This window comes from Rousettus aegyptiacus, unplaced genomic scaffold (assembly GCF_014176215.1).
Source record: "Rousettus aegyptiacus isolate mRouAeg1 unplaced genomic scaffold, mRouAeg1.p scaffold_m13_p_12, whole genome shotgun sequence".
Taxonomy (NCBI): Eukaryota; Metazoa; Chordata; class Mammalia; order Chiroptera; family Pteropodidae; genus Rousettus; species Rousettus aegyptiacus.
The window spans coordinates 59,805,844-59,826,428 of NW_023416287.1; the positions used below are offsets into that span (position 1 = coordinate 59,805,844).

Below are 20,585 nucleotides of genomic sequence, written 5' to 3' on the forward strand. Positions count from 1 at the left end.
CAGAGAGGGTTGAACTAGAATGTTCTTTCAAATCAACCAATTTAGAAAATGAATATTATTCAAATCTAAATTAGTATTTCTTGAGTAATTTAAGAATATCATCAGTGAGTTCATTATAAACCATAGCCCATTGTAATCCTAGGTCTGAGTGAGGAAGAAAACACTCAGGGTGTTAAAAACATAAGAAAGAATTCAACGTAGCTTAAAAGAATTAACGGCAAATAATTATTTAAAATATGGGAATTGCCACGCTGGATAAAATCTGTGGTCCGTGCAACTCAGATACAGTCTCCAAAAATGCTCTGAAGATACACGTATGGCTGTCTTGTTCAATGTTAGGTTTAAAATTTGTGTAATTTATTTCCTTTGATAACTGATCATGAATTAAAAAATGTCCTCTTAGTACTTTTTTCTAGCTTATACTAGTTTTTCTGGAGAATTGTATAGATTTTCTGCCTTCTGTCTAAGATATTTGATACCACAATTTCAAGTTGTAAGAATCCTCTCAATCTACTATTTCAGGGTTTAGGTTAATGTACATTTATTATTTATGAAGTTATACATTTTTATTCCAAATTAAAGAGACAGCCTCCCCTGTTTTTAAATTTAGATTTATCACTACATGTTATCTCATTGATTATTGTGTATTATCCTCCGGGGATCTGCTAAATGTTTCATCAAGTAAATTAACTAGAATTGCTAACAGTTTCTTCAGGTGTTTTTATTTTGTACCAGTAGTTCAGTGTTTGTATACTTTGGTCCCTAAATGCTTGAATTGTTGAACTATGGACCTAAATCAGTAGTTCGTGGGATTACATGTAAGAATCTGGTTCTTAAAAATGGTTAATCTTATTATGAATTCCGAATTGTTATATGATATTACGTGCTCCAACTAAATGTTGATCTTAATGTTCGTTTAAGGTTAATGAAGAAAAATGGAGGATTGGATTCTAGTCTATAAAATTCTAGTCTGATGAATAATAAGTTGAAGCTTTCAGGAGTTTCAGTGCTTAAAAGTTTTCCTTAGGATATTTGTGAAAAAACTTGTAATTGAGCAAAAGCTAAATTTAATTTAGAGACTGTCATCTTAATTAAATTTAAACTTAATTAGCAAAATAATTTAATTTAGAAAAGCTAACTTTTAATTTCAGTCTGCTAATTTTTAAAATTAAATTTTGGTAAATTTCAGTACTAATTTTACCACATAAAAAATAAACAACAAGCCTCTCAAATCCATAATGTGTGAATAAATTCATGAATGAGAAAGTTAATTAAAAATTCTTGGTCTCTGTTTTTGGAAAAAAGGCAGAGTGTTTTATAGAGTAAATTGAATTTTATTACTCTTAGTAATCTTGTATTTATATATTTCTTGAACATCTTTAAGAATAATTTATACTTGGAATTACAGCAGGAGATTTTAATATTATCATAGATATTTTTTCTTATTTGATAAATAGTGCCCAAATGCATTCAGTAACCATTCTCTGAATATTACTGTTCTGTGGATATAAGAGAAAAACAAATAATTATTAGTGCATTATTAATGTAGCAATTTTCCATTTCATTATATTGAAGTAAAACTGATACTCTAAAAGAAATTGACCAAGAATATTAGAGGAAGAATTTTTGTTGCATCGTTTTTTTTCTTTACCTAATTATTTTGAAGTATGAGGAACCATTAAAGAATTTTCAAAAAAAACATTTTTATATGAAGTGCTCTGAAACTTAACTTTGCTGATTATCTCTGTCTTTATTTCTTGCTAGATAAAGAGAAATATTTTTAAGGCATAAATTTTAGTCTCTGATTATGCAGGTGACCAGTATTTTCATTAGAGAAATGAAATAAAAATTGAGTAGGGAAAGAAAACAAGGATCATTCGCTATTTTATTGGCTCAAATACTTCACTCTCAGTTTCATATTGGACTGACCTGACCTACTAGCATCCAGACTTAAGCAGTTTATCTTTTCTCTTCCTTTTTTTTTCATTCTGTAAAGAGTGAGGAGGAGAGGTAAAATTCAATTGTTGATGTAATCACTTCAATAGGACTAGTGAAATGTTCGATGATGAAAGTGGCTCAATCCAAGTAAGGCCTACCCTTTATCTACCATATATAATTAGGAGTTGCATAGAAAATTCTTCACGGGCCATAATTTAGTTAATAGTCTTAATATATAGGTTAATACTAGTTTATTTAAGGAGTATATGTATATTTTTGTATATGTATAGTTTGGTAATATATAAAATACATATATTTTATATACATAAAGATTACATATATTGTTAGTACATTAGAATTTATGGAAAATAAACTAGAGGTAGTATTTATATATATCACATATGTGTCTTATTTTTGCATTATTCAAGAGAATGCTTTACTATGAAAATTTTCACACATAACAAAGTTGAAGTTTATAGTGAACTCCCAAATACCAACCACCTAGATTCTACTGTTTACAGTTAGTATACATAATTTATTATTTCTTTATCCAGACATCAATCATCTTAATTTTTTGGTGCATTTCAAGACTTCTTCCTAAATAAACATGCTCATCATTAACTTAATATTTCTTTTTTTCTTTTTAGATAAAACTTACATATAATGACATGCACAAATTTTAAATGTATCATTGGGTAATCTTCAACAGTGAATACTTGTGTGTAACTCAACCCCCCTGTCAAGATACAGTATGTTATCTTTACCTTGATGTTCCCTGTATCCCTTCCCAGACAGCTACCACCCCCATTCCTTCTGAAGCAACGACTCTTCTGATAATTTTCTCCCACAGATTAGTTTTGCTTGTTCTAGTACTTCATATAAATCAAATCATGCAATAAGCACATTTAAATTTTTTTAAACAGAAATTTATAGGTTCTTGATTTGAAGCAGCATTTACTGATTCCTGTAAGAACTGGCAATATAATTAAAAATTCATTTGAGCAAATTTTGAAAAGTGTTTAGAAGGCCTTTTAAATTAAAGAAACAGCATATTCTGAGGGCATGCAAATAAATTTCAACTCCCACTGAAGGATTTTACTTGAACTCTGTGTTAAGAGATATTCTGAGGCTGGATGTGGGTATATAGAAGTGCTGAAGATAAGGAACACATTGGCTGTTCCTGATGCAACGAACCTGTATTTATTTCCTCACTTTTATGCTACAGTTTTTTTTAGTTGAGATCCTCTGTTTTCTAGAACTCAGCCTTAGTAAGTGCATGCCAGTAATCACATATCGAATATTATATAGAAATTAGAGGAGATACTACCCTTGATTCTAGTAACTTTGACTGCATATACTACTTGAGTTATTTAGTGATAAGTATTTGAGTGCTGTGTATTTATAATAGGGTAGTGTTAATAGTCATTCGGATAATCTGTGATGGGATTTCAAGATTGTTTATCCCAGCTCAGAACTTTGTTTTATTTATATTTATATATTTATATATATATATATAAATATATATATATATAAATAAATATAAATTATATATATATATATATCACAGACACACACACACAATCAGTCATCTATTAAACTGGCATATTTGCCTCCCACACCTGTATGACTTTGACCTTGATTGGGCGGCAGGCTGGGCTATGAACAGCCCTGGATGCTTTTTGGCACTGAGGCTAACCTCCCAAGCTTATTCTCTGCCGGGTGGAACAACCAGCACCAAGTCCAGTGGAGGACAGCTTTCTTGCCTCACACCCCTACCCCTCCTGCCTGGCTCTAGGGGTGTGGAGTCCCATCCCCCTCTCCATCTGAGGAGTATGCCTCCAAGCTATTATATTTTTGAGTACCTATCAAAAGTGGTATTAAGACTAGCTCATAAATTTCTAATAATATTTTATTACTATTTTTTATAATTAAAATACCGAAAAGAATACCTAATAAAAGATATCAAGAAAGAAAATGTGAACAATAAGGAAATAAACCAGAGTTGTCTGTCAGGAGTATTTTTGTTGAATTTCTTTCTGAATGCATAAATGAGATTCTGAATGTATCTATATTATTTTGCAGAATTTAAATCTTAATAGTATATAAATTTGATCTCAACTTATTGAAATATATCATGGCTTTTAAGAGTTCTTTCTAGTCTTCTCATAGAATGATGGCAAATGAATTATTACAACTTGTATTTGTTCTCTAGGGCTATTAATTCTTTACAGGGTTATTTACTGGTGCATTCTGAGTTTCTCGTGAATGAATTTTGTTTAGTGATACACACCAGATTTTAAATTTTATTTACAAAAAATTAAAGTGTAAATAAATTGTACTCTCAAAATTCTTTTCAGAAGTCTTGTCTCCTGGCTCTTTTATATTAGTCATATATGAGTTTAAGGACTTATAAATAGTTCATTCTCAGTAGCTGGCTCAAATATATTTTTCTTGTTTGAAATGAAAAAAATGAAGTTCTGCTATTCTGTTTTTTCTTCTTCGAAGCTAAAAAGAAGGCCCCACCATTACCCTAATTTCTCTTTATCCCCAACACTCAGCCTCTGGATTTCTTGAACTGCTACCTTGGAGAATGCCTTCAGCATTGTCATTTTTCAGATAACTTTTTAAAATAGCCCTTTAAAAGTCCTGTCTTTTGGAGTTATGTTTCGAAATATTTATAGGAAAAAAAGATATATCTGGGATTTGCTTTTAAATAATTAAAGGTAGTGAGGAAATGGGGGGGAATATAGATGAAACGAAATTGGTTAAGAACTAATCATTGTGGATGCTGGGTAATAATAGTATTGGTAGTTTTATTGTTTCCTCTACTTTTGTGTATGTTTGAAATTTTTCATAGTAAGTTAAAAAATGAAAATAATATGCATGTGGAGGTCTAAGTTGGGCACTATGTAACACAAGTTTGAATTCCATTCTAACAAATAACCGTGAGCACTCATGTTTTTTGCTTTAATAAGATGATTTTGCTACATTCAAATTTAAATTTTAAGTAGGCTTTCTTATGCTAAGATGAAGGTATATTTACAGTTAGATGAGCATAATCATTTGTTCTATTGTTACAACTGAAAGCTTTTTCTTTCCTAAAACAGGTTGAATAACTATAATGATAGTTTTCATTGTTTCAGGTAGTCCAGCAGCCTCCAGGAGGCATTTCAAAACAGTTGACAGCGTTGTCCCATTCCTCAGCATTGACCATTCAGAAATCTGGACAGAAGATGCCAGTGAGCAATGCTTTACCTACCAGTCAGTTTACTCCAGGTAGACTCTGACTCATCCCTGCCCCATCACACTGGGTTTGAAACATGATGGGATTTTGTACTCTTTTTTTTTTTTTATTGTTATATTAAGAGAAATTTGGTCATTCAAGTTGCGACCTATGAGAAAAGACTGAAAGATATTACAATTCTTTGTTCTTTAATATAACCACTTTTTAGGGGTATATGTTGTTTTAGAATAAAAGAAGCAACTATTCACGGTATTTGTAATTAGATAAAATAACCTAGTAGCAAATAAGTACCTTTTTAACTTATAAAATTTGCTATAGCTTTATTTCTTTTTAAAATGTACTTATTTAAGTTTGGAAATTAGTCTCACACATAAAATTTAGAGGTTTTGTGTTTTTAAAGTCTACCAATAGTGATGTTTCTGTCACATTTTCTGCACAATATTTTTATAATGCCGATAATTCTATAGACATTTTGAAGACTGAAGGTCTTGATTTTAGTAGATGATTTCTTGTGCAGGAAATAAATTGTCATGTTTGAATTTGAACATAGTTCTAGGACGGTTTGAAATTTTATTTGATTATGTATATTAAAAGCTATTATCCTGAAATTTTCCTAATGTGACATGATTTCTTTTTTTTAATCCTATTTTTCTCTTTCTTTTGTTTTTATAGCTTCCATTCTAAAGCAAATTATCCTTCCAGGAAATAAAATTCTGTCACTTCAAGGATCTTCTATTCAAAAAAATAAAATAAAAGAGAATGGAACAACATCCTTCAGGTAAAAAAATAGTTAAAACTTGATTTGGTTTAAGAAGGTAATATTTGAAAAAAAAAAAAAACAAAAGAAATGACAGGTTATAGATAAAGCTGCTGTAAACATTTAAGTATAGATTTTATGTGAGCATAGTGTCGCATTTCTCTGTGGTAATATCTAGGAATATGATGCCTGGGTCATTAGATAAGTGAATGTTTAATTACAGATGGTCCTGGATTTACTACGGTTCAGTTTATGATTCTTTGACTTTATAGTGATGTGAAAACTATGTGCATTCAGTAGAACCCATACTTTGGATTTTGAATTTTGATAATTTCCTAAGCTAAGCAATATACCCTATGATATTCTGGTGATGCTGAGCAGTAGCAGTGAGATGATTAAAATCAAGTGTTCCAAGCACATTTAAGGTAGGCTAGGCTAAGCTAAGATGTTCAGTAGGTTAGAGATATTAAATGCATTTTCTACTTGAGGGTTTCAATTTATGATGAGTTTATTGGGATGTAACCCCAGTGTAAGTTCAAGAGCATCAGTATTTAAGAAACTATCAAACTGATGCAGGACAGGGCACATTGTCCCAAGTGTGGGCCAGGGAAGACCAAGCACTATACTGAGATTAGAAGAAGATCCTTTGGCGGAAATGGTGGAAAGAATTCAACACACATGCCAGAGTTCGAATCAAAAGGAAAGTTTATTAGAAAAGGGATAACACTCCAGACAGAGTGTGGTCTCCTCTCAGAGGCAGAGAGTGAGAGGGACAGAGTAAAGGCGCCCTGCGTGTTCTGGGAATTCAGTTTATATGTCATTCTTTACTTCCCATTTCCTTTGATATGGACATACAGTGAGGAAGCAGAAGAGTATTTACCATGAAAAGGTCAAAATATGTAGAACGAAAGCCCTGCTGGCAGTTCCCAGCCTTTAATCCTTAGGTTTCCCGTGGTTTTAGCCATAGGGAATGACTCTTCTGGTTCCTGTTTCCCCTTCACAGGTGTGGGGAGTGGGTTGTTAACAATCCCAGCAGAAATCTTCATTTGCTCTGAAGGTGTCCTCCTGGCGTGGCTGCAGAGCTGATCAGCATATTGCAGTCTCTGATTGTGGCTTGATTAACATTTTTAATTGTCTTTCCTCCTCCCTACATTAAAACTGTTTACCAAAGGGACTGTGCCTTTTGTTTTCCCATCAGCAATGACGAGAGTTCCAGTTGCTCTCCAATCTTCTCAACGCTTGGTATTTTAAGTTTTTGATTTTTTCTGTTTTAATAAGTGTGCAGTGGTTGTTATTATTGTGGTTTTAGTTTTAATTTGTATTTTCCTAATGACTAAAGATGTTAAACATCCGTTTTTGTGCTTATTTACTATCCATATATCTTCTTTGGTAAAGTGTATGTTCAAATCTTTTGCCCATTTTTCTTTATTGTGTTGTTTGTTTTCTTCTGGTTGAGTTTTTAGAATTCTTATATATTCAAAATCCAAGTCCTTTGCCATATAAGTGATTTGGAAATATTTTGTGTTGTGTTTTGTCATTCTCTTACCAATGTCTTTCACAGAGCACAAGTTTTTAATTTTGAAGTCCATTTCATTAATCTTTTCTCTTGAAGGTTATGCTTTTCATGCTTTATTTAACAAATATTTATGTAACCCAAGATTACAAAGATTTTCTCCTATACTTTATTTTAGAAGTTTTACAGTTTTAGTTTTGTCCTTCTTTTATTGATATTCTTTCATTTCCACTTATTAACTATATAAAAATTAATGTGCAGATACTACTTTCTTCTTTCTCTACCTTCCCCAGTTTTTATTTGCATTTTTTGCAACATATAAACATTTATACAATAGTCTTCCCTCCTCATCTTTCCCACCTACATTTTCATTGTAGATCTTTGATTATATTAAAATATTCAACTTTGGTTCCTTCTCTGAAGTTTCCTCAGTCATCTATTGGTTGGTTGAAATTCATCTACTCAAGAAAAGACATATCGGTCTAGAATTTCCTAAGTTACTGTACATTAAAAACAGTTTTTCAGTATCCATGATACCTGAAGTACAGCTTGGCTGGATATGAAATTAACACTTTATGCATTGCAGTAAAAAAATGTTGCTCCATTATTTCCTTGATTTTTATGTCGTTTTAATTTATTTGATCTTTTTTTTTTTGTCTGAAGGCCTTGAGAATTTCTTTGCCTTTGAAATCTAATAGTTTTATACTAGGATATGTTGTTAAACATCAATCATTCTACATTAATTTTCCCAGGTTTCCAGTTGAATCTTTTAATGTGTAGACTGGTATTTTGAAATGTCTGGAAAATTTGCTTGGATTATAGTTTTTAATATTAGTTCTAGTCCATTATTTTGTATTTTCTTCTTCAGGGGCTGCAATAGTTTGGATTTTATTCCTTTTACTTCACTTTCTTTTCCATTATTTTGTCTCTGATATTTTTTATTGATCTCATTTCAATTCCCTTGGTTGTTTTTTTTTTTTTATCTTTTTTCAATGCCTCTTAAGACGATTTTGTTTGCATCCATTTGTCTTTGAAAGCCTATTTGATTCTCTTTTGTCCACAGCACTCTAAATTTTCTCTTTGACCAAAAGGTACTTCTCTCTCTCTCTCTTTCTTTTTTTGCCCCGCCCCACCACTCTGAATTTAGACATTTTAAGTCTGCCAGGTTAAACTGAATGTAGCCCTTGCTTTTATCTATTAGGTCACTAGTATTTTGAGTTGGAATTACTTAGTGTTCCTGTCATTAGTATATTTCATCTTCGTGCCTGACACCGGTTCTCTTCTCTTCAGTTTTTCACAGTCTGCTTTTACCATAAGCCTTGACTCAGATGAGGTGAGGATGAGTTGGGCGGGGCCAGGGCAGGGAGTGGATGGATATGAAATTGGTTGCCAGAGGACAAGAGAGTGTGCCCTGGGACTTGTTTTCTGTTTTCATTTATAATTAGTTGGAAGTTTGGGTACTCTTTGTCTTTGAATTATGCTGAGGCTGTGGTTTTGTTGTTCTGTATTGTTTGAGGAGGGAATGTTTGAAGATGGCGATTTAGGCAGTTATCATTGTCTCTGCTAAATCCACGTACCAAGTATGGCATCTGCACTTTACATTCCCATCAACAGTGCACATATCCTTGCCAGATTGAAGAATTTTGCATCAGTGTTTATAAGGGATATTGGTTTGTAGTTCTCTTTTCTTGTAGTATCTTCATCTGTTTTTGTTATTAAGATAATGCTAGCCTCCTAGAATGAATTAGAAAGTGTTCTCACCTCTTCTTTAATTATTTAGACAAGTTTTAGAAGATTTAGTATTAGTTATTTGAATGTTTGATATAATTTACAGAGAAGCCATCAGGCCCAGGGCTTGTCTTTGTTGGGAGATCTTTACTGATTCTGCCTCCTAGCAGTTGTTGGTCTATTCACATTTTCTGTTTGTTGGTAATTTAATCTTGGTAGGTATGTTTCTAGGAATTTGTTCATTTCATCTAGCTTATCTTTTTTTTAGCATATAATTATTCATAGTACTCTAATCATTTTATTTCTGTAGAATCAGTAGTAATGTCTCCACTTTCATTTCTAATTTTAGTACTTTTAGTCCTCTTATATTCTTAGTCCATCCAACTAAAGGTTTGTCAAAATTTTTTTTTTTATCTTTTCAAGGAACCAACTTTTGGTTTCATTAATTTTCTCTGTTGCTTTTCTATTCTCTCTTTTATTTATGTTTTAATTTTTATTACTTCCTTCCTTCTGCTAGCATTGGTTTTAATTTGTTCTTTTTCTCCCTAGTTCCTTAAGTCATAAACTTAGTTTGTTGATATGAGATCTTGTTTTTTAAAGTAATAATTTATAGCTATAAACTTCCCCCTTAGCACTTCTTTGCTGCCTCCCATAAAATTTGGTATGTATTTTAGTTTTTCATTCGTGTCTCAATATTTTCTAATTTCCCTGGTGCTTTTTTCTTTGATCCATTGGTTATTTAAGAGTGTGCTGTTTAATTTCCACAGATTTGTTAATATGAATTTTACTTCTGCTGGTGATTTCTAATACCATCCCACGTGGTCAGAGAAGATACTTTGTTCTTTTCAAATCTATTGAGACTTCATTTGTAGCCTAATATATAGTCTGTTCTGGAAAATGTACACTTGAGAAGAATATGTATGCTCTTATTTGAGTAGTATGTTCTGTAGTATATGTCAGATATTTAATTGGTTTATTGTGGTTTTTGTTTTTTTATACAGATATTAATGTCTTCAGTCAAGAGTCAAAGACAAGGCTTTCCCCTCTAGCTTGCCTTCAAGGGTGATGCTAATGAATTAGCCAAAACTTCGATTAATTTTTCTCACCCTATTGCTAATTCATTCAACCAATTTTGATTAAGTGGCTGCTTCGTGCTAGCCATTGTGTTTGTTATGTGTATAACTGTATTATCCTTCCCGTTTTACTTCATATTGTCTATCAGGAGTGTCATGGGGCATTTTACAATTATCTTTAGAAATCGCGACATCTTTAGTCTGAAATATTCCTTTAACCTATCAGATGTCTAGAGTCTTATTTAAAAATTAATTACTTAGCAATTATTAGTATCACTTATATTTATTCATTCCTTACAGTGCACTGTGTGCTATATTAAGAAGATAAGTTTTATAACATCCACTTTTCTCAGTACCTCGGTGAGGTAGGCTCTATCGTCATATCTATCTTATAGAGAGAGACATTTAGGTTTAAGAAAGATATATACTTTTTAACTATAATTACATAGATAGGAAGTAATAGAGGTAGGATCTGAATGCAAACTGCCCTGTATTGGTGAAATTAGCAGACTATTGATAACTCCCACTTCCTTCCTTCCTCCATTCTTTTATTTTTAATTAACAAAATACTTTACTTTTTATTTTAAAAATACCACCTATCAATTTTGTGTTTGGTACTCAGATATGGAATTGAATCTGAAAATCTGGGTTCAAGTCTTGCGTCTGTCATGCACTACTCTGATTTAACTCTTGATCTTTGACCTAATTTTTTTCTATCTGTAAAATTGAGATAAAACCAACTTTTCTATTTAAAACATTCAGATATTAAAAGGATAGAAATGATAACATATTTGAAGATACCTCAAAATTGTATTATCACTAATATAAAGACAGAATATTTGCACTCTTAAAAAGTAGTGTAAGAGAAGTCATACCACTTTACAACTGCACAGACTTCCACAATTCACAATGTATAATCTTAATAGTTTCAAAGAATCATTTTTCTTAAGAGATTTAAGAAGCATTTTTATATTTAAATTTTGCAATTGCTATAAACTTATAGTAATCAAGTTCAAGCTAATGTTGAATGAAAGAAGTCTTTGGATAAATCTAAAACTGGTTCTGATTGATCAGGCACATTGGTTATACCATGTAAAAGAGATGTCTCAGCATTGTCTACATCTAAAATTCTACCCTAGATACTACTCATAATATGGACCTGGTCTATTAAAAAATATTTCTCTTTTGTTTTACTGTGCTGTCTTCTGTATCTTTATTTATCTTTTGTCTGGTCATTCTATCCATTATTGAGAGTGGGGTATTGAAGTTTCCAACTATTACTGCAGAATTGTTTTTCTCCCTTCAGTCCATCGGTTTTTGCTTTATACGTTTCGCTAGTCTGTTAGTAGGTGTGTAAAGATTCAGAATTGTATCTTCTTGCTCTATTGAACCTTTTACAAATGTGTAATATTCATTTTGATTTCAAGTCTATTATGTCTGATGTTGTTAGAGACACCCTTGCTCTCTTATGGGTAATATTTACACAGAATATCTTTTTCCATCATTCACATTGAATTCGTTTTTGTTTTTGGATATAAAGGGAGTCTTTTGAAGACAGCATATATTAGGATCATGTATTTTTTATGCATTCTGTCAAATACTATCTTTTGAATGGAAATTCAATCCATTTACATTTAAGGTAATTACTGATAAGAAAGGACTGACTTTTGTCATTTTGCTTTTTGTTTTCTGTATGTCTTTTAGCTTCTCTGTCCCTCATTTTCTGCATTACTGTATTCTTTTGTGTTTAATTGATTTCTTTTGTAGTGAAATGTTTAAATTTTTTCCTCCTTTTCTTTTGTGTATATTCTGTAGCTATTTTCTTTCTGGTTACCATGGGGAGTACATTTAATATCTAAAATTATAACACTGTAATTTGAAATTATAGTCATGTGCCATATAACAATGTTTTGGTTAATGGAAGACTGCATGTATGACAGTGGTCCCATAAGATTATAAATGAACTGAATTTCCTGTAAGAAATGGAAAGATATATGGTTAGGAGGAATATTTTTTTCTCTTATGGGAGCAATATCTCTGGGGCTTGGCAATAGATTTCCTCTCATTCACAGCACTTCAGCTTTGAGTGTACAGATTACATCTCAGCCATTAACTTGTTTCAGCACAGAGGCATCTGTACCCACAGTGTTTCATATTTAGAGGGTGCTATAGCCTTCCCAGATCTAGCATATTGGTCTTCAGAGTACATTGCAATAATGTACAAGGGCATAAGTTCACAGGAGCTACCTTAACAAGTGTTAAGTGCCACTGCCACTTTAGTAAAGCTTTTCATGATAGTGTGGAGCCAGCATACAGCCTATCCCTGTACTTTGGAACTATTTTCAGGTTGTAAGATATAAAGCATAGATAAGTGTTGTTTCTTCCGTCAGTTCAGTGCTTGAGAGGGCCCTTTGTGCCAGATAGGGTCAATAGAACCAAAAACAAATCTCCAAAGTCGAAGTGAGTCCCCAGTTATATACCCTCTCTATGTTAAACACCTTCTCTTTTTATGACTATCACAAAGTTCCTTGATCTGACCACTGATCCAACATGCAATAGCCAAAACCAGATTGCCTTGATAAATCCCCTATGTTCCTTTATCTCTCCATCTTGATATCTTATTCCTACTGATCCTCAGGTCACCTTTCTCTCCCCCCTGACAGTCACTATTGTGGTGATCTATGCCTTACTCAGCCAGTTTCACCTTGATATTTTCAATCAGTTTAGTCCACATCCTGTTCATGGGGCAACATTCACATCTTCAACGTACTATTCTGATCCTATTGGAAGGAAGCAGAGACAGTATTTATAAAGTCTATAGTAGTGTACAGTAGGTGTTCTAGACCTTCACATTCATTCACCATTCACTCACTGACTCACCCAGAGCAACTTATAGTCATGAAAACTCCATTTATGGTAAGTTTTTTAATGTATACCATTAAAAAAATCTTTTTTCTTTCTGTATTTTTACCATAATTTTTCTATGTTGAGATACACAAGTACTTACCATTTTGTTAAAGTTGCCTACAGCATTCAATACAGTAACATGCTGTGCAGGTTTGTAATCTACAAGCAATAGACTATACCATATAGCCCAGGTATGTAGTCAACTCTACCATCTAAGTTTGTATAAGTACACTCTGTATTTAAGTTCACACAAAATAGCCTAATGACATTTCTCAGGATGTGTCTCTGCTATTAAGCAATGTGTGACTGTATACTAGCTTAACTTATATAATGTACAAAAACTCTCCTCCTTTACTGCTCTTTCCCTAACCCTTTGGGTTGTTGGTATTGCGAAATTACATCTTTATACCTTATGTACCCCAAAGCATAAATTTATAATCTTTTAAATGTGTTAGACTCTTAAATTATGTGGAAAACAAAATGTGGAGTTATAAATCAAAGTTAAAATAATTCTAGCTTTTAGACTTATAATTTTTTTTTATTTAGTATATTTGTCTCTAAAGTTGTAGAAAACAAAAAATGGAGTTATAAACCATTATTAAATAATACTGGCTTTTTATAATTGCCCATGTATTTACCTTTATTGAGATTTTAATTTCTTGTAGCTTCTAATTACTGTCTAGTGTCCTTTCATTTTACCTTGTAGGATTCCCTCGAACATTTCTTGTAAGGCAGGTCTACTGGTACAACAAAACCTGAATTCTCCCAGATTTTGTTTATCTGGTCTGTCTTAATTTCTCCCTTACTTTCGAAGGACAGTTTTGCCAGGTATAAGATTCTTGGTTAACTTTTTTTTATCTTTTAGCACTTTGAATGTACCAGCCCATGCCTTCTGGCCTCCAAAGTTTTTGATGAGAAATCTGCTCAGAATCTTTTTTGAGGGACCCATGTATGTGATAAGTCCACTTCTGCCTTGCTTCTTTCAAGACTCTCTTTTGTCATTTAAAAGTTTGATTATCATGTGTCTCACTGTGAATCTCTTTGAGTTCATCTTACTTGGAGTTCATTGAGTTTCTTTGATGTTTATATTCATGTCATTTCTCAAATTTGAAATGTTCTCAGCCATTATTTCTTCAAATATTCCTTCTTCCCACTCTTCACCTTCTGAGACCCCTATAATGTATATATTTGACCATTTGATGGTGTCTCATAGGCTTTGTTTACTTTTCAGTCTTTTTTTTCCTAATCCTCACACTAAGTAATTTCCATTTTTTTATCTTCAAGTTCACTGATTCTTCTGCCTTTGCTAACATGCCTTTGAATCTCTCTAGTGAATTTTTCATATTAGTTATTATACTTTTCAGCTCCAGAATTTTTTTTCAGTTTTCTGTCTCTTGATATTTCCATTTTGTTCATACATCATTTTCTTGACTCTCCCCCTATCTTTTTATTCCTTGAACATCTTTAAAACAGTTGTTTTAAAATCTTTGCTTTAGTACATTTATCCTCAGGTCTTTTTCTGGGACAGTTTTTGTGAATATTTTTCCCCTTTGGGTGGGCCATAATTACATGTTTCTTTGTGTTATTGTGATTTCGTTGTTGTTGTTGTTTAAAACTGGACATTTGAATCTAATAATACAGTAACTCTGAAAATTAGATTCTCCTCATTCTTCAGTGTTCACTGGAGTTTTGTTCGTTTTGATTGTAGGTTCAGCCTGAGATAAAAACTTTAGATCTTCTCAGATCTTTTCATAGGCTTGGCCTTTCCTTGGGCATGTGCGGTGACTTTCTAATTTTCCCCATATATGCAATCGTCTTTGAATGTCCTAATCTTTCATGTCTGGCTTCCAAAAGGGAAAAAAAGAGGAAAGTGAGGAGATGGGGAAAAGAGGGGACTGGCCCTTGGTAAGTGCCCTGGAATTTATTTTGGCTGGAAAGTTAGGGGCTTGGAACAAAGGGAAGAGTTGCAACAGCAGTGGGCACCCACCTCATCTGTACCTCTGAGATCAGAAAAAAACCATTGGTGAGTGATCAGAGCATATAATCCTGATAATTGGAGGACAGGTCATTTTTACATATCATAGCTCCCGCAAGCTGTGTGCAGACTGCTTCAATATAGGGGCATTACCGTCTACCTCAGAACTGGGGGATAGATAAGACCCCTGAAAGACTAACAGGTGAAATTGACCAAAATGAACCACAAATTTACCTTCCAAGCCTTCAGTACGCTTGAAAGTTCCAAAATAGTTTCAGCAGACAGATTAATGATGCTTAATTTTCTGCCATCTTCCCAGAATCCTCCTCCTCACAGTGCATTTTATAAGCTTTTTACGAGGCTTCTTTAATTTTTCTTCTGCAGAGCTTCAATGCTAATGGCCTCCAGGGGAAAAAATCATCACATAATGTCAGGCCTGCTTCTTTATGCCTCACTTCTTGATAGGATCATGGCCAATCCCTCAAGTCTTAGCAGCCTTGACCTCTAACTTTTTGTCTCTCTATCCTCTATTAGATTGTCTAATACTCTCTTCACTTTCCTACTTCATAGTAGCTGCCCTGTCAATGGCTTGGTTTCTTGTTTTACATCAAGATTAGCTCATCCTCAAAGGAAAAACAACATGGAGAAAATTGGGGTTTCTTCATTGAGGTTCTCTTCTCTTGGGACTTTGACCCATTAAGACCTGGTTCCCTTGGCACTTTTCTGCCTTCGACAAACTTAAAAATTTTTCTGGCTTTATTGGTATTTATCGATCAGGACAATTGTCATAAGTGATGGTCTACAACAGAAGCAGAAATCCTTTTACAATTTATATATTTTGTGTATTGCAGATATCTTTTGGAGTTAGTGCTTTCAATTCATTTTTTAGTATGTTTTGATGAACAGAAATTGCTGATTTTAAAGTAGTTGAACTTAGCAGTTTTATGAATTGCTTATTGATGTTTTATTCATCCTCATTCGTATCATAAAGTTAGTGTCCTTTATAGTTTCCCAAAGGTTTCGAAGTTTTACCTTTTGTTTAAATCTTTCTCATAATAGTGTTTAATTTTTGTTTTATTGTTTTGTTGCTTCTTATGATGTGGGGTAGCAACGGTAATTCAGTTTTTCAATATATATTTATATGAAACATACATGAAATATGTGAATATATATGTATATATACACACACACACACACATGCCAACACACATACACATTTAATCACTTATCCCAGCAGCATTAATGAATTGTTTGTCTTTCGTCATTGATCATTCATTAATGTCTTCTATGTCACATATGCGTGGGTCTTTTCTGAACTATCTATTCTTTTTATCTTTATTTTTCTCTCTTTTCTCTTATTGGTTAATTTATTTACAATAGCGTGTGGCTCAATTTACTATAACTTCAAAATAAATTTTATATTTGTTGAGGCATATACCCTACCTACCTCTTTTTCTCCTTTATTTCCTCTCCCCTCTGCACTTTCATACCTCTGCCTCCTGCTCTTTTTGTTTTCCTCGGCTGTTCTTGGGATTTTGCTGTTCTGTGTAAATTTAAGTATCAGTTTAAATGCCACCAAAATCTCTGCTGGAATTTGAATTGGCATGGCCTCGAGTCCAAAGATCCACTGGTTTTCACTGATACTGTATAATTTTGAGCCTTCTATCTATGAACATGATTTATGTCTCCATTTATGCATGCCTTCTTTAATATATTTCAGTAGTGATATTTTTGTCTACAGGCTGTACACAATTTGTTGCATTTATCTGTTGGGTTTATTCCTAGGTAGGCACTTTTTATTGCTATTATAAATAACATTTTTGGTAATTGCCTATTCTATTCTTAGAATGTAGAAAGCAGATTGCTGTTTTTAAAAAATCATATGCCAACTTGTTATATTCTTATTTCTGATAATTTTGAGATTTTTTTAGATTATTTATGTAGACAGTGATGTCAAGAGTAAGATTAGAATTATTAATTCTTTCAGCTCTTAAAAAATATCTTTGCATTGTTTTCTGATATCTATGTTTGCATTCACTTTCACCCTGAGTTAAACTACAGGGAAACAGCAACACATTTGGAACTCAAATGACTTCAAACATTGGATGGACAAATAAATACTCAATATTAAAAACTATTATAAAATGGTTAAAAATAAAATGTGAAATCACAAAAATGAGTAACTAAGAAATGAATTTAAAAAAATTGTAAAAGAACCAAATAGGACATTGAGAAGTGAAAAATATAATTATTGAGTTTAAAACCTTATTGACTGGATAGATCTGATTAAACTTGATGACCCAAATTAAGTTTGCTTTACTCCAGAGAGGATTTAGGACTGTAGAACCTGGGATGACTATTGACTTGAGATCACTTTTGTCTTGTTCCAGGGAACCTGACTTATTAATCAGAAGTCTCAGGTAAAATTTCTCCACTTTAACAGAGACTCAAGAACTAGTACTAGCCACAGGCATTTGCCTTTAGGGCAGTCTATGTGCTCATTGCTTATTTTTACTGACACGCTTTTGACAACTGTGCACCCAGCGCTAGAATGAAACTGTCTTATGCTGGTCCAGTTATAATGCCATGTAATTTCTTCTCAGTAAATCTGGTGTATTTACTGCCTGAAGAAAAGTGTCACTCTTGGTATTTTCTTTGGGAAATTTCTAGCTTATTGCTTTTGCTCATTTGTCTGTTGAGTGCTTATTGCTTTCTAGATTTATATACATACATACGTATATATGTATAGGAGAGTAATTATTTGTTGTGTATGTCATAAATATTTTTCTCTTCATCTTTTGTTTAATGTGTAACTTTATTTTCAGTGTCTTTTGTTATATGAAGATTTTTAAGTCACAGTATTAGATTTCACTCTTTTCCTATATGGATTTTGAATTTTACCTTATTCTAAGAAATCCTTCCCTATTCTAAGCTCATAATGATGTGATTCTATATTTTCTTTCAAGATATCTATACATATACACCTCATATATGCACATGTACTTTTTCATTTTCAGTAATTCTTGATTTTATCTTTGTAAATGTCTGAAGCAGAAATTAACTTTTTCCCAATTGGATTGCTCATCTCAAAAGTAGTTACTGAAGAATTCATCATTCTTACCTTTCTGATTTGAAATGCCACCTGTATCTTATAGTAAATTCTTATTTATACAAGGCTGCATTTCTAAAATTTATTTTAATGCTGTGTCTGTTTTATTTCTGTTAATATTTTTATGTTCTAATTTATACCTTCATTATTTGTTTTCATATCTGATAGTGTTTTTTAAATTCCTTTTTTATCAAAGGTGTCTTGATTTGACTTATTTTTCTATAGGACGTGGATTTTAGACATGGCAGAGCAATTCTGTGAAAATTTTGCATTGAGCTTATGTGATTATGTTAATTTGGGAAAGAATTGACTTCTTTATGGTGTGAACCATCTTGAACCATAATTATAGTTGTTAGAATTAAGTAAGGTTGTAGATAACAGTTAAACTGAAAAACAGTAGCATGAGAAAGATAAAAGATTACTTAATGTTCAAGAAAACTGAAAGTAGGCAGACCATTACAGCTATAATGGGTTCATGGTTTTAGGGACCTGGACTCCTTGTTTACTGTCTTTCTGTTCTTCAAATACACTAATCATGTTCCTACTATACATTTTTTAGTTGTGCTATTCCCTGGACTCTCTGTCCCCCAGTATTCATATGGCTCAATCCTTCTTAATTCAGTCTAGAAGTCTGAGTTATCTTTTTAGAGAGTCTTTGTTTGGCCAATCAATGTAAAGTGGCTTCTTCAATCACATCCACTGTCTTAAAGCACTTATCTACAATTATCCTTATTCATTTGTTTAGTGTTCCTTGTGTTTTCTAATTTTTGAATCTCTCTGAGAATTTATAATTTTGGTTTACTGTTGTATAATATTTAGAACAATACCTGGTTCATAATAGACATTTTGTTGAAATAATGAATTTTGAAAAAGAGTACCTATAATCTTAATTAACTTTTTTGCACTAAGATAGAGTTTTTAATTTTGTATAGTACTTTTTAGTAATTTGAGTCATACCTGGTTTTATGCATATCTTTGAATGGCGATGCCTTTTTTTTAATTTGCTTTCTTGGATATTAATATCAATATCACTTTAGTTATTGTTGAAATGAAGCTTAAAATAGACCCTTGATGTTGACTCTTTTGTTAAATAAGAAATATTAGCATATGGCATTAGGATGAGGTTTAGTAGCAGGTGGTATCTGCCTACTTTTTCAAAACTACCTGTTTAACCAAAAAAAAATTGTTATTCAGGACTTCCCACTAAGAAAATCGTATTTTCTATTCCGCTTGTCAGTATACTTGGGATGAGTAAGGAAAGCTATATAGTTTTTAACCACCAGAGAGTGCCAGAGATTCATGTTTATTCTTCATATTTCAGACTCAGAAATGACATATTATAGTACTTCTGCATGTTCATATAGTTAGCCCTACTTAAACTGATTGGCTATTTAATAGTAATAAAACATCATTGTCATTTTTTTGAAGATGTGATAAGGCTTTATAGTTTTTTTAAGAGTCCTTATATTTTAGAGAGAAATAATAAAATGTATATAATATATATTCTGTTAGTGAAGGTATTTTAACAGCTAGGAGTTTAGTGTGATCAAAATTTTTTTCTTTAAAAGCTGCTTTTAGAAAATAAAAAATATACAGAACAAGGGTACATGCTATTTTCATAGATATTATTCCACCAACTTTAATGTCCATTTTTTCATATTACAGGAATCAGATTCTCTGGTGTTGATTAAATGTGTTCTACCTTGCTTCTTATTTAATTCATTACTTTGTTATATATTTATTGAGTCTATTTTTCCTTATATGTACAAGTGTATCAATAATACATATCGATTATAAAGTATATGATGTGATATATGTGGTTAAATCATTCCAGAGCAGGGACTTAAAGAGAAAAGTCTCTGGTGACAAAAAACACTCTCATCTTGTAAAGACAAAGGAGAGACAGGAAGAAGCATCCATATGAGCTGTGCCCGGATTAATTCTAAACCTAGAGTTAAAATTCATCAAAAAAGTCTTCTTGGTAGAGTTGCCTTATGCCACATCTTGTTAGAAAATAAGTTCTTAACATTTCTTACAGAAAAATTACAGCAATGAAAACTGGGAGATGAGATTGTGACATCTTGCACAGTTATTAGCCAGATTTTATCATAGTAAAATGTTATTTAGGAAAAAAATGTTTTTGCACTTCTATGAAGAATGGGCTGGGAAGGAGAAACGGCGGTAGATACACCATAAAGCAAATGTTGAAGTTAGGTGGACAAGAGACAGGGCATACCTTTTTTTATGTCATGGGCATCCTCAAGAACAATCAAAGCAAAGAGGCAGTGATAGTGCTGTGGTATGATTTATAGTAAAATTTTCCTAACAGGATTAATTATTC

The 20,585-nt window shown here is 32.3% G+C and overlaps 1 protein-coding gene across 3 annotated transcripts in view; it reads left to right on the plus strand.

Annotated features, from left to right (window-relative positions):
- TAF4B (TATA-box binding protein associated factor 4b) overlaps positions 1-20,585 on the plus strand; it is a 112,736-nt gene that overhangs the window by 32,527 nt on the left and 59,624 nt on the right. The window contains exons 8-10 of one of the 3 annotated variants that reach the window (XM_036229923.1): positions 5,082-5,214; positions 5,855-5,960; positions 17,526-17,555. In XM_036229923.1, coding sequence (XP_036085816.1) covers positions 5,082-5,214; positions 5,855-5,960; positions 17,526-17,555 — 269 coding nt within the window. Of the gene's footprint in view, positions 1-5,066; positions 5,215-5,854; positions 5,961-17,525; positions 17,556-20,585 lie in introns of all 3 variants that reach the window. The other 2 variants (XM_016160093.2, XM_016160094.2) reach the window with 2 other exon arrangements.